Here is a 14329-nt window from a genome sequence, read left to right on the forward strand (position 1 = left end):
AACTGAAAACAATTCATAAATTAATGGTCTATGTTTTTTGGAATTTAGCTTGTTATGTTCAAAAAATCATAAGCACTTCTTTGTAGGGAGTAGAGTTTATTCTGAACCTCACTATGTATGATTGACAAACAATTAATGATTTAATATTCCTTAATTAAGGCAGTTCTTTAATTAAAATCAGTTAGAGAGTTACCTTTCACTGCTTAATTTTATATTCATTTAAAATGGCTGTAAAAATCAATTCATTATCCCATTAGTTGATAGATGTTTAAATAAATGGACGAAAACAATCGGGAAAACAGAAAGAGCCCAATTCGATTCCGGTTATTTTGCCAAAAATCCTTCATGTCAGACGTGCAATAGTACTTATGAATACCTTCCAGCGATTCATCGTTCATGCTGTCATTTTTGTTCGCTTCATTCATTCTTAGAAGGTTATTATTCCCTACTTTAAAAGGTTTTTCTTAAAAACAGATATTTGCGGTCAAAACTTAAATTTCCACATTTTTTCTAAATGGCAATACTTCCATTTGTGAGAAGTAAGAAAGGACAATATGTCAGCTGGACTTCCATTTAATTTTATAAATGAACATTTCATTGTCTAACCTTAAACTACAAGTTCAAATGATTCATTGGGTGGTAAAGTACCACCAATTCCTTTGGGTTTCTATATTGGACTTGACCCATTTACCTCCCTTCTCGATGAAATATTACTCTTAGTTAGATAAAAGTGACACTAATGCGTTCCACGATTAAGATAAAACTCTTCAAGGGTACGGATTCATTTCTAACATTCGCAGTCCAATATATGGTTTAGTGTTATCTTGAAGGATGGTATGTCTACTAAGGGAACAGCCAAAAGGGCAGAATGTTTTTATTATAACTGGCAATTCGATCGGCTTCACATGCAGACTCAATGGAAATCAAACAGTGAATACAAAATAATGTTCAAAGAAAAGTTGTCATTTGTAAAGTAAATTCAATGAGGCAGTGTTTTCTTAAATTCCTGTAACGCCGTTCACTTTATGCCGTTCTTCATTATAAATTCTCGTGTCTCCAACATTATTTTAACTGTTATATTGTTATATTAACGGTTTAACGGTATTAACCGTAATTTAATGCATCATGAATTGGGGTTTTATGTATTTTGTTTAGCCCTTAACAGAGAAATATAGCAGTTATTTATTGCGGGGTAATAGTTAATTCAGGACGGGAATCTCTCAGCATTTAAGTTCTATTTCCCCTACCTTCGTCGGGCATTTAGAAAATATTTATACATTTGTAACAATTAATGATTTAATAACTTTGAATATAAGAAAAATCTGATCACCCTTGCGGTATTCTGGAAACCCTTAGTAGTCCGTGCCCCACAATATGGAAACAAGAGAAACAAAAATTGAGAAAATCACTTATTTAGTTATTTAATTAAGGCGCTTCAAAATCTGTGATCATTGGCATCCGAAGCAACTTCTCAGTGAATTGCCGATAACTGGACTGAGTTCTCTCCTATCCACCATCATTGTCCACCAACCATTGGGCAGTTTGAAGATCTTCGAGGAGAAATTCAGAGCGGCTTGAGTTATACTCGAATCTAGCATTTCTATCACTCTACTAATCTCTTTCCTTGCTACTGGAATTATTACTATTATTGTTTATTAAAGAACTTCTCAATAATCATTGTGACGAATCTTCTAAGTGCCCTGAGATCCTTGGAAGGTGTCACTCTTTACAGACCAAACTGTTCTATCACCGTATACGAGGTGTGGCTATTAAATAACGAGACTGATGCTGCTACAGAAGAACTACGCATACGCCAAATCCTAACGACCGACAGCTGTGCAGCGTAAAGCCTTCTCTTTCGATTGCAGCGTCTCACTTGCTTGTAGAGAAATCTGTCTGACTGGAACCGTCGTTTGTGTAAGAGGTGTTAGTTTCGTTTTGCCGAAAACATGATACTACACATGTAGTAGAGCAACGAATTGTCGTGAAATTTCACATTAAACTTGATAAAACCGCTACTGAAACTTATCTTTTATTAAAAGAAGTTTATAACGATAAATGTTAATCACGTGCGCGAGTTTTTGAGTGGTTCAAGCGTTTCCAAGATGGCCGAGAAGGCGTCGGAGATGATGACCGTCCAGGTCGCCCTTCCACGTCCAAAACGGATGAAAATATCGATTATAATTAATCAACATTACTACTGTGAGGTGCTTGCTCAACTCCATGAAAGAGTAAGGAAAAAACGACCCGATTTGTGAAAGAACAAGTCATGGGTTCTCCATCAAGACAACGCGCCGGCTCACACTGTATTCTCTGTCAAGACGTTTCTAGCCAAGTACAACATCCCAGTTTTAGGCCATCCGCCTTATTCACCTGACCTGGCCACATGTGACTTTTATCTGTTCCCCAAAGTCAAATCTGCATTAAAAGGAACTCGATTTCAGTACGTTGAAGCTGTGAAAGAAAAAGCGGCACGCGTCATGCAGTAGCTCACAGAAAAAGACTTCCAGTACTGTTTCGAACGATGGTAAATTCGCATGGAGCGTTGTAGGGAAAGGGGAGAGGTGTATATTGAAGGTGATAATAACTAAATATCTATAAATTTAAAATAAAATGTTTTACAGCAATAGTCTCGTTATTTAATAGCCACACCTCGTATACAGTGATAGAACAGTTTGGTCTGTAAAGAGTGACACCTTCCGAGGATCTCAGGGCACTTAGAAGACTCGACACAATTATTATTGAGAAGCTATGGAGGCTTTTGGGAGAAGACGATCTAACAGTAATGTTTCTTCACCAACTCGAAATTATCGATTAGTCATTGTAATTAATTTTTATTTCTGCTTTGTTTTACTTTATACTTTTTTTTTTTATTTTATTTAGAAACATTTTAAACAATTAACAAAAATCTTGTTATTTACTTAAAGTTTCTGTTTGCAGCGATGAAGAGAAATGAAGGAAAATCTTGAGGAGTTTGCCCAGATGAGGTAAGTTGTTTAGTTGACAACCTTGTGAACATCAGACATCAGTATAGCAGCTTTATGCTAGACTGTGGATGTTATTCTAAAATATGGTTGCTATTTCTAGCGTATAAATAGTTCACCCTTGCACTTAGAGAAAGTTCGTCATTATAGTTCCCGTTCTTCAAATTCCTGGATAAATTTTTCAAATAAAATTAAATAGCCTGCACCAAGTACAACGTTTTTTTTAGCAAACGAAATATATTTGAGAAACGTTTTCTCAAAGAGAAACTAAAACGATATACACAATTCGAGCTTCCCAATTTTTTTGGGTTTGAAATATTTTCTCCAAATGTATCCACTCTCTTCGAAAAGGGTATTTACTAAAGAAATATCTTCAGGAGAACACAAAGCGTGTAAACATGAGTTTGAAAATTCTTACACTTTTAAAACCACAAAGAGAAAATACTTAATACAAAAAAAAATTTATATAGAACTAATAAATTACTCTATAACTTACCGTTTCCAAAGGATTTACGACGGCAAAAAGAAATCCACCAATAGGGTCGACCAGTTTCAGTGTGAACGCAATAGAGAATTGACTATAGAATTTATCTGGTAAAAAAAGTCTATATGGCGATTTGATATCCGATCCGGGACGCATACCCATCGCCGGAAATCCGTCGGCACCATTTTCAAAATATTGCCATCGTGAATCTTCGAATGGTATCTTTATAGCTGTAAGCAGATCGCTCTCCATGAAATCTGTAAAAAAGATTAAAAAGATATACACAGTATTAGAAATTTTATTATTGAAATTGATTGCACCTAATAGTATAATAAATATTGACAGATTGCAAATCAAATAGATTTGAACAACATTTGGATTATTTAAAGTATTATTGTATAGTATATATGTATTTGTATGATTATGTTTTTATTTAACATGTTTTTTGTAATTTGGATAGATTTCATTATTTTTTGTTTATATTTTTATTTCTTTTCACTCTCATTATCAACCTCCGGCAGACGGTTCTTCCATGCCGTAAAATGTGTGGAATTTCTTTATTTTTGTATATATTACTTTATTAATAAAACATTATTATTATTATGAAGGGCGAGAGATCAGCTGAAATAAAAAGTAATTACAATTTTCAAATATACTCGTATTTTAGAAAACCCAAGTTGCACGAATTGGTACGGCCAGCTAACGGGTTATACCTTTGCAGTGTCAAACTGGAACAAAAGGGCCGTCCACCAAACTGAATACAACAAAGGATCTTTATAAGACCACCCTACTTCTTGGAGAATCGACGCCGAAAATTTCCTGTCTGTGAAACATCTACTTAAATTTGTAAAATTATTAACTCGTTTTAATAAACTCTTTTATTGTAATTTAATGTATTAATCCTTAACTAATAATAATAGTTAATGTACTGTGCCTTCAAAGGTGCCTCCTCTGGCTCGCAAGCCAGGTTAGCCAGGAGGTTATCAACTGCTCTCTGTATCTGAGGAGGCACCTTTGAAGGCACAGTACATGCTTCACAAGTTGCCTAAAGTGCATTATTTGATAAGTTAAGGAATAAGTTTGATCCTGTACATGAAAGATATTGATCACTTAAATATGTGGCAGGAGGTTTCCAATGTTTTTGGTGATTAAACGCACCTCTTCCAAAATTACCAAATAATTATTAAACCTTCTTGTTTGTAACAGATGTAAAATTAATTATTAGCCATTTTGTATATGCTTGAGAACATCTAAAGCTTTTAACATTTGATTTTTCTTAGAAAAATCACTCGGAAAACGACTTATTTCCCGATATTAAGAAAAATACTAGCTTTACTGCTTTGGTAATATTCTTAGTAGAAAAAGGATGAAAAAATACATAAAAATGACCTGTCGCATGCTCTTCTTTCTCTTTGATAACAAGTTAAAAAATTGATATATGATTAATAAATACCAGATTTTGAAACGGCCTAGCACCTTTAATTTTAAAGATATCGAATTGTGGTTTCCGGTTTCTTTCATAACTTTTTATACTCTTTAAAACTGTGTATATGAAAATGGGGGTTAACTGCGAACCCTCACTTTTGGTCGCGCATCAGCCGCATATGCGGGCAGAAATCTAAAATCAAGTCAAATATTGTGAAACTAGAGGTGACTGGCAACAAATTTTTCCTCTACCATTTTTTGCTCAGATTAACCGTTTAAGCATGAAATGCATTTGAGCCGTCTTAAAATGAACACCCTGTATATGTCTAGTTTGTAAGACTTTAGGCAGCGATACCATTCTGCGTTTCTTGTTTGAGTGTTAAACCTATTCGCCGATTAGATCATATTTCATCAATAAATATTATTGTCCAGCCTCTTGTTCAAAGTCGAGGTTTGAGCAATTGCTCACAATACATTCTAAAGAACAGTTAAATTCCTTGTATAACTTCTGCAAACAGGCTGCCAAAATTAGAAGTTTTGTTCTAGGTGATTGATATTTGTTTTTATTTTAGTTTTTGATTTTTCTCTTCTTCTTATTTTAGTACTTATTAAGAATATTTATATTTTATGTTAGTTTGTTTTCTGTTTAAGGAATTGAGGAAACTTTTTTTTTGTTTAATTTTTTGTTTTCCTTAAGAATTTCTTTTATCTTTGTAAATGTATATAAAAATTATTAAAATGTAATTATTACATGTAATTATTAAAAATTAAATTTTAGGCCATCTCCATTGCTTAAGCAATTAGCTATGTAGCTAGCAATAAATAAATAAATAAATAAATAATAATAGTTGATACTGATTCCTGCTCACCATCTAATTCGTCAATAATTTCTGTTTATGATTATTAATATAAAATGAATCAATTTAAGCCCTGGTTACTTGGCTATTTGAGAGCATATTCATGTATGCACTAATAACAACTCCTACTAATGTGCATTACCGCGCAAGAATAGATAAGAAGATTGAAAAAGAAACTACCATCAGATTTCTTTATCTTAGCAATCATCAAAGGAGTGAATAGTTATCTCCCTTTTTTGAATTCCTGTGAGTTCAAAATCCTTTTAAAATACTCGTATGTTTTAATTGAACACTTCATCTACTACTTGTGAAAGATTTCTAACTATAGTTTGTTGGATATATGGCTTTGCTACGGTATGGCGATGCATTCGTTTCACGGTGATTACAATCAGGTAATCGCAGTGGCGACCAGTTGCCTTTGACATTTTCATTGGATGTTAATTATGTCTTTAGATCCACATCGTAAACCCCTGATATAGCAATACATGGGTGTCGTCACATTTATTAATACGAAACCTCAATTTTTCAAGATGTACATCCACCAGAGTTCAAAAATATTTTCAAAAGTTAGAGTTTCAAAAGAAGAATCAGTGATTGAAGAAATTAAGCGAGCGATTATCTAAGAACATTATAATAATTACAAAAATAAGAAATTATTGCAGAAATATTACTTAAATGATATTAATTGGGAACTTTCTCGACTGGAAATTAGTTATCTCGATTGGTCTAAGAAAAAAAAAAAACTTTTGACAAATGACTAGTCAATTCTGCTGAGAGATTCTCATTAGTACGAACATATGAGAAGAACCAAATCGTTTGTCATTTCCAAGGTGAGAGAATGCGTAATCATTTTACAGATCTACAACGGTGCTGGATATTCTGCTCACCCCCAGAACACCAACATAAACTCTTGTTTGTAATATAGGACGATGAAGAGGAGCACGTTCGCCTGCGCTAACCCATCTACTCTGCAATGGCAACCAGAGCAGCCTGCACATGTCCTAAGTCCAAGTTTATTACATGGGTTTACCTACATAGAGAGGAAATAAATGGCAGGCCACATTTAATTATTATGATTTAATACTATAAAATTTAATTAAAACTTTCTGTAAGTTAATTATGAGTTTCTGAATGATATTTGAAATAATCGTCTTTGTCTTTGCAATGAGATAATTAAAAAATATGGCAGACATCTTTCTGCTACTGCAGGTCGCATTTAATCACAGCTATCAAACCTCCCTAACACAAAAACACTTCATATTATCTGGCATTTAATTATTCTCATTACAGCAGGGTGAATTTTTGAAAAATTTAATTGACCTTTCGTAGGGTTTAAAGTGTGTCAAATTGATCGCATTAACTCTTTTGTTGGAAAGATGCAAAAATTGTAACAAAGTAAATATACGAGGTCTGTAAATTAAGTTAGGAGACTGATTTTTTTAAATTTTTTTATTTAAAAAGAATTACAATTCTATATTATCACCTTCAAAACAACTTCCTTCTGAAGCCACTCAGCGCTGGAGACGTTTCTTCCACTCCTCATAGCAATGCTTGAACTCCGATACTGGAATAGCCTTCAGCTGGTCGGTTACAGCCGTTTGAATGTTTTCGACTGCCCCAAAATGAGTTCCCATGAGGTGATTTTTGAACTTCCGGAAGAGAAAAAAGTCACAAGGACTCAAGTCCATCGATAGTTGGACAGTGAAATATCGAATAAGAAAACCGTCTTAGCACTTCGAACAACAAAGTTCCTGGAAAATTAACTTTGAGCGGGAAATGCTGGAAAAGCAGGCTACAATTTTAAACTGCATCGCAAGTTTTGTAGGAGACTGATTCAAACATTAACCACTTCTGCAATTATTTATGACAGTTAAACATTGTAACGACACAATATTTTTCATACATTTCTGAAATATGAACAGTCAAAATGTTAAAGAGTCATTCGCTCAAGAAACAATGGAAAAAAATAAAAGATTATATTGTGCTGAAACTAATTTTATTGTAATAAAAATGAGGAATACTAAGAAGCCCTCTAGAAATGGAGCACCCTACAATCTAGCGGCTGTTACAGCTACTTGGTCAGTTGCATGTCCTACCAACAGGGAGCAATGCATCCACCTTCTCAAGCCCTAACACCACCCACGGCCTTATCAAAATTATGTTTTACCACTTCATTAATTAATGCAAATTTCATTATAATCTTATTTTATTATACTGTTTACTTAACAAGCTGGTTTTATAAAGGGAAATCTTATTTAAACAATTAATTTGGTGAATGCCGCTTAATAAAATAGAATAAATTGTTTAGGGTTCAGTTTACCTTGACAAAACAGTGAAATTTATATGCTATTTATTACTACATCTGTCAGTTTGTTTAAATGCAGCAAGTGCAACCCTCCAGCTTAAGGAGATCTAGAACGTATGTACAAATAAGTAGAAATGTAATAAAAATGTCTTATACATTGCAAACAGACTTACGTTCTCATGATCTGCACTTGCTTTTTTGCTAAAGGACTTTTTTTTTTTAATCTTCCTCTGAAGGATTCTGCCGATTTTTGGATCTGATGGCGCGCAGCCAGATTAGAATGACTATTGAAGGAGTGGCTGAAGCTGACATAAAGAAATGGTTTTGTGGAGAGGAAGGTCGAATTGCTCTGAGAATTGTTCTGCGGTGAAATTTTTATGGAGACAGAGTAGTGGAAACTTTACGCCGCTGTTGAACCAAAAAAAAAGTGGAGTCTGCTGCTACGGTTCTTGGCTAGAAGCAGCATCCAATTTCTACATCCTTCTGCTATGAGCAGGCCAACGAAACTATGCTAGAATTGGTCTCGTAGCCAGGATTGACTAATCTTCAATCTCGCACTTCTTCATCTAGTGGTTGAAAGGTAGACCAAAGGAGCTAGAAGTTGAGTGGGGGAGTGGTTATTTGTGGATGTCGCTTCACTCTTTTCCTAGAACTTCCTTCGTCCAATTATAGATTTCGTACGATCCATGGCAGAGTATGTAAAGCGCAGCGGTGATTGTGCCAAAAACGAAGCCTTCTGGCGGCCTCTCAAAATGGGTAACCTTTCTTTTGTCGAATAACTCGGGTTTGGGTAAGTACTTGAGTTCAAAAAAAAACCTGCAAAGTTACATGTGCCAAAAACGGAGCCTTCGAGGCATCTGGCGGCCTCTCAAAGTGGGTAACCTTTCTTTTGCCGAATAACTCGGGTTTGGGTAAGTACTTGAGTTCAAAAAAAAACCTGCAAAGTTACATGAGTGGATAACCCTCATTTGAGAGAAGAAGGATTCATAAGCGCAGGTTATCCCAATCTATCGGCTCTCCAATCCCCGCAATTTGACTGTCCTAAGTTACTAGAGTTGGAAGGGTGCTTACTCTTCCTTGAATACTTTGACCATCTTAATTAGGACTGCCATCATTGTAATACTGGGGGAAAGCGATTTGACAGGACAGAACTCAAGGGAGAGGTTATACAGATTCTCTCCACTCTTCCAGTTACTTCCCTGGGAAATCCGTGTACTTAATTTGGAGAGCCACCCTTAGAACATCTAAGGATCGTTGAGAGTGGTAACGTGAGAGATATACTGAAGAGGCTCAGCAATTACAGGGGTTGCAGAGAAAATCACCCTATAATCCTCTTGGGAGGAAGGTCAATGAAGAGGGTGGTGTACTCGTATAACAACAGCAAGGAGAGTAATCTACTCCTAATAGTTGTTAGTTTTTTTTTGACGAATTCTTATTTTCATCTACTATAGAGAACGATTAGTTTAGAGAATATGCCTCTATTACGTTTCTGTCATACAGTCTAAATTTGATCACGCTAAACTGAATAATCAATTTCTGATTATGGTTGAAAACCTGAATCTGCCAGAAAAAGAAAAATCAAGTGCCTATGACGAATAAAGCAAAATAATTATACTGCTGTCTTTCCATCTCTTTGCATTATGAGACTACAAAACTATTCACTTGGTTCTAAATCCTCTAAATCCAGAAACTAGACGATCTAAGTAACAGTGTAATGTAATTTAATTTTATAAAAAAGGACGATAGACCTTGTTTCTAAACGCATGCCACTTAACTATTGAAAGACGTTCGCCTTGTTTGAGCAATTCCATTCGTAACCAAATAAGGAAACTTGAAGATTTTGCGTGTTTAACAGCAAGCAACGTTAAACGTTTCTAAGGTACTAATACAAATGAAACGCTTCCGTCTTATCTAGTTTTCCTAAAGCAAAGAAAAAGCTTAGTAAAACTCAATACAGTGAATTAATGAGGGATCTTACTTAATTTTACAAGATAGAGCAATCAATTTCCTATTTTGATTTTCCAATGGAAATATCTGTTTTGTGATTCAAAAAAGGAAAATTGCAGAAGGTTTCAATTTGATATGTTGATTAGTAGCTAATGGAGTAAGTCAAAATAAGGTATTAGCTCCAAATCATTCCACCGAATGTTCTGCTTACTGAGAGAATTTTTCAGTTTTATAACCATTTTCACGAAAACTACTTGTAAGATTTCCTTTAAACTTCGGGAAACTTTCTTACGGGAAATTCGATTAAAGTGCTCTGGGAAGGGGTGAAAAGATTCCCAAAAGTTGACATTTCTCATGGACGATAGGAAAAGTAAAATGTGTTCCTAAAATTCCAATTTTGACGAAAAGTTTTGAGATACAGTCAAAAATGGCTTCCAGGTCATAAGTTGAGTTTCAAGGCACATTGTAACTTTTAACTTTATTTTCTTTATCTAAAGAAATATTGAACACTATCCCTAACTAATACTTCCAAAGTTGAATGAACACCACGAGTAAATAGAAAAAAGTAATGGCTACCAAGGGCAACAAAGTGTCAGAGGAATTTAATATGTTATAAAATAACCTCAACACCTCGAGAGTAGTCTGCTATATAAAAAAAAGTTAAACAAAAATGAAATAAAAATCAGAGTAGGTTATAATGGACAATAAGAAATAGTGTAGGGGCTGAAACCTGACACTCACATATTGCGTATACAAGAAAAAAGGAAGTCTCAAGAAGCAGGAAACGAAAAAAAGAACTAACCGCCAAGTAAGAAGGCTATTTACCCATGGTTATTGCTTCTACTATACTTGCATAGCCACCATTTTATTGCGCTTCTTTGAGAGAACACCTTATACCTTCTTCCACTTCAAACTGTCCCCCAAGCGCAGCTATGGTGAAATTATAGTACTCATCATGGTTTTCTTTCTACCATTTTTAGTTATAAGTTCAATTCAGCTAGTAGTTTAAGATACACACTGTTGGCAATCACTGGGGTACAGTTAACCGCTTAAATGTCTCCTCCCGTGACGAATAAACTTGGTGAGAGCATTTACATTACTTTTTCTTACTTTCGAGGCCCTAACTCATTAATATTCTTCTCTCGGAGAATATTTTAGCCAAAACTTATTTCTCACCAACGTTTAGCAAAAGGAACCCAATGGAATATTCATTTATCAAACAATAAATAATGAATCTACAAATTATATATGGCGTTTAGCTTAATTAATTTCAAACTTCAAGTTATTAATAATGCCTTAGTTCATTTTGTTGACCACGAAAGAGAGGAAGCCTAGCCACTTCCTTTGGGATCCCTCTGCGGCATCCTGGCCTATCAAAATGTATAACCATAGTTCTACAACCCCTCCTTAGTATCTATCCTACATAATACAGCTCTAAGGGCGGCGCAGATAGTAGCTGAGAGATAACTAGGCAGCACCTGGTGTTAGGTGAACTCACAGACAAACTCTTTTCATTTTCAACATAATATTTTACTTTCACTAACTGGGTGAACCAAATTGTTGCTCTGATCCCGAAGAAATTGGTCTGTTTGAGGGTGCGAATGTGCGATCAGAATAAATCTCAAAAACAATAAATCGCAGAGAGCTTAAACTTTTATCTCGTTTGGGTTTATCACAGTACCCAAAGCTAACTGAAAAATCAGTTTAACGGAAGAACCACTCTTTTTTCTTGTTAAGTTTTCAGATAAATGGCTTCGAAATTTCTTGAAAATTGTATAGATTTTGTATTTAAGTTTGTGCACAATGTTTATTTAAAACTTTTTTCAGGAAAATTGGTTTAAGGACATTTTTGAGATGAGCGTTTTGTATGCTACTTTTTTATGTTCAATTTCGGAAAATTATTAGCCATAATCAGTTATTTGGAATTCTACAAATATCTGATATATGTATATACCTTAAATGTAACTTCTTGTGCTACAGTCAGCGCGTTAGCGCTACAAGTAACAAAGGTAATAACACAGTAACAAATGATAAGGTAACGAGTGGGGAAGTTACCCAGTGGTAACTCTCCCAAACATCATATAGTTAGTCACTCTCTTCACTTGAGAGGAGATCACGAGGCCATTGACTTTTAAGACGTCTTGTCGGGTAGTCAGCAAGAGTTCTAGAAGAAAGATTTATATGAGATTGCAGGCTGAAGTGGAGTTTTCTGTATCGTGTTTTAGCAACTTGGGTGACAAAAGGAATGTTAAGGTCCAGTGTGTATAGTCAGGTTGGAGACATAAAATGGAGCGTTTACAATAGTTCGAAGTATTTTAGATTGTAGCGATTGAATCCTTTGGAGATTGGAGCGTTTGGTTGAACCCCACTGCTCTATTCCATACGCCCAGATGGGTTTCAAAATAGAAGTATAAATCAGTCTTTTGTTGTCCAGAGAGAGTTTTGATCTATCGTCTATTATATCTAGTATAAGTAGTCGATAGCATCTGTTTAGTTCTGTTCTTTTAAGTCTAGTGTGGGGGTTCCAAGAAAGTCTTCGGTCTAAGTAAAGTCCAAGGTAGCGGGCAACGTTTACTGCTGGTAGAGGTGTTAGGTTAGAGAAGACTGGAGGAAGGGTAATGCGACGAAGAGTGAAGGTGATGTTTTGAGACTGGGTTTCATTAAGCTTAATAGCCCATCTCTTGAACCACTGTTCTAATTCAATGCAGATTTCTGTGAGCAAGTACAAAGTCATGATCAGTGGACATGATCAGTGAAAGCGGTGTCATCTGCGTATGTGAGAAGTGTGGTGTTGGGATCAGTAAATGTAACAAATATGATTTTATTAAGATATTTTTTTTTCTTAAATGATTTAAGGCGCGTCAACACTTGAGGTTATTGGCTCCCGAAGCTTTTTTCAATGCACTGCCGGCTTCCGGAACAGTGCTCTCTCTCCTTACAGACAATACTGTCCATCACCGGACGGTTATGATTTTATTTAGCGTAAATGTGGAAATATTGTTACATGGTTGATGGATGAGTCATTGACTGCGATATTATTGAATAAAGAAAGAATAGCGTTATTAAGGGTTCGCATTAGAATTTGATTTACCAGGGTAGCAATGACTCACTGATTAAAGGGGCTTATTTGGGAATGACTTCTCTTCAGCCGAGATATTTAATAAGTGTAAAGTAAGAATGAAGATGCGACGTATGAATGAAAATGGGAATTGTTGTGTATAAAAGAGATAAATTGTGATAAAAAATATGGAATACGGGAAATCCGTCAGGGATATTCAATTTACTTGGCAATTAAGTTTTATTTTTAAATCCCTAAGGATCCTGGAAAACTCATTTTAATGAATTTCAATACGTCAATAAAAATAAAAATAAAAATAAAATAAATGAGGTTTCCTACATTTATGGCAATGAAAGACCTGAATCTGGGGTTCATCGGCATTTTTTTAATCATAAATAAATTCAAAAATCACCAAACTCACGGAATATACCATAATATTCCATATACAATATTCAATGTGGCCAACATAATTGGAAAAGAGTTCGAAACCGGTCAGGGATACAATAAACTTGCTTGCTTTGGATAAAATGAACGATAATGAATGGAAATAAATTTATTGGTCCCCAAAATGTGTACTCATGGTAAGAACTTAAAACTGGAAATCTGAAAAAATTTCTCTTACAGCCGTAAGTTGTTGAGTTGTTGGTTCATAATTATAAAGGCAGCGATTCTGTGTTTACATTCTATTCTCCTATTCTATTCTACCTTTCAATCCGGAAACCAGTATCATCAGTAATTATAAAAATGCTACAATACTTTTTCTATGATAATCATTCTCTTAATATTTAGATCATTCAAAGTTAACACTGTTCAGAAAAAGTATAGCTTTTTTTCTCACAATCATAACCAACATAATTAAAAAGGTTTAAAATGAAATAAATGGTTATTTCCAAAATACTCTTGAGTAAAGGACCCGAGATAAACGAACATAACTCTGCCCCCCCGTGGTGAATGCTGGAACTCTAATGGATGGACCCTGTTCTAAAAGGTATGATTACCTCAGGTTCGCCAAAAACTTTGCGAAACCAAATTGCCTTCCATTAAATTACAAATGATTATAATTATTTTGGGGGATAATGAAGGCTAGCTACTAAATTATGTTATTTTTAAATTAGGTTCCGTTTTTTTTTGTTTCCCCCCCCTAGGCCTTTTTGATGAGAGGCTAATCCGCCGCACATCTAAATAAGACACCGTACCCTACTCAATTCAGCGCCTTATAGAGGAGCTATATCTGCGTGTAAACTGACAGAAAGCACCCTTCCTCTGAAC

The 14329-nt window shown here is 34.9% G+C and overlaps 1 protein-coding gene across 14 annotated transcripts in view; it reads right to left on the reverse strand.

The window, feature by feature from the left end:
- Positions 1 to 14329, reverse strand: part of LOC141461393 (uncharacterized) — a 561940-nt gene that overhangs the window by 380770 nt on the left and 166841 nt on the right. For all 14 annotated transcript variants that reach the window (XM_074142539.1, XM_074142471.1, XM_074142462.1 and 11 more), the window contains exon 3: positions 3481 to 3725. In XM_074142539.1, the coding sequence (XP_073998640.1) occupies positions 3481 to 3725 (245 nt within the window). The remainder of the gene's footprint in view (positions 1 to 3480; positions 3726 to 14329) is intronic.

This window comes from Rhodnius prolixus, unplaced genomic scaffold (assembly GCF_049639745.1).
Source record: "Rhodnius prolixus isolate KJV_2025 unplaced genomic scaffold, Rpr scaffold_1, whole genome shotgun sequence".
Classification (NCBI taxonomy): domain Eukaryota; kingdom Metazoa; phylum Arthropoda; class Insecta; order Hemiptera; family Reduviidae; genus Rhodnius; species Rhodnius prolixus.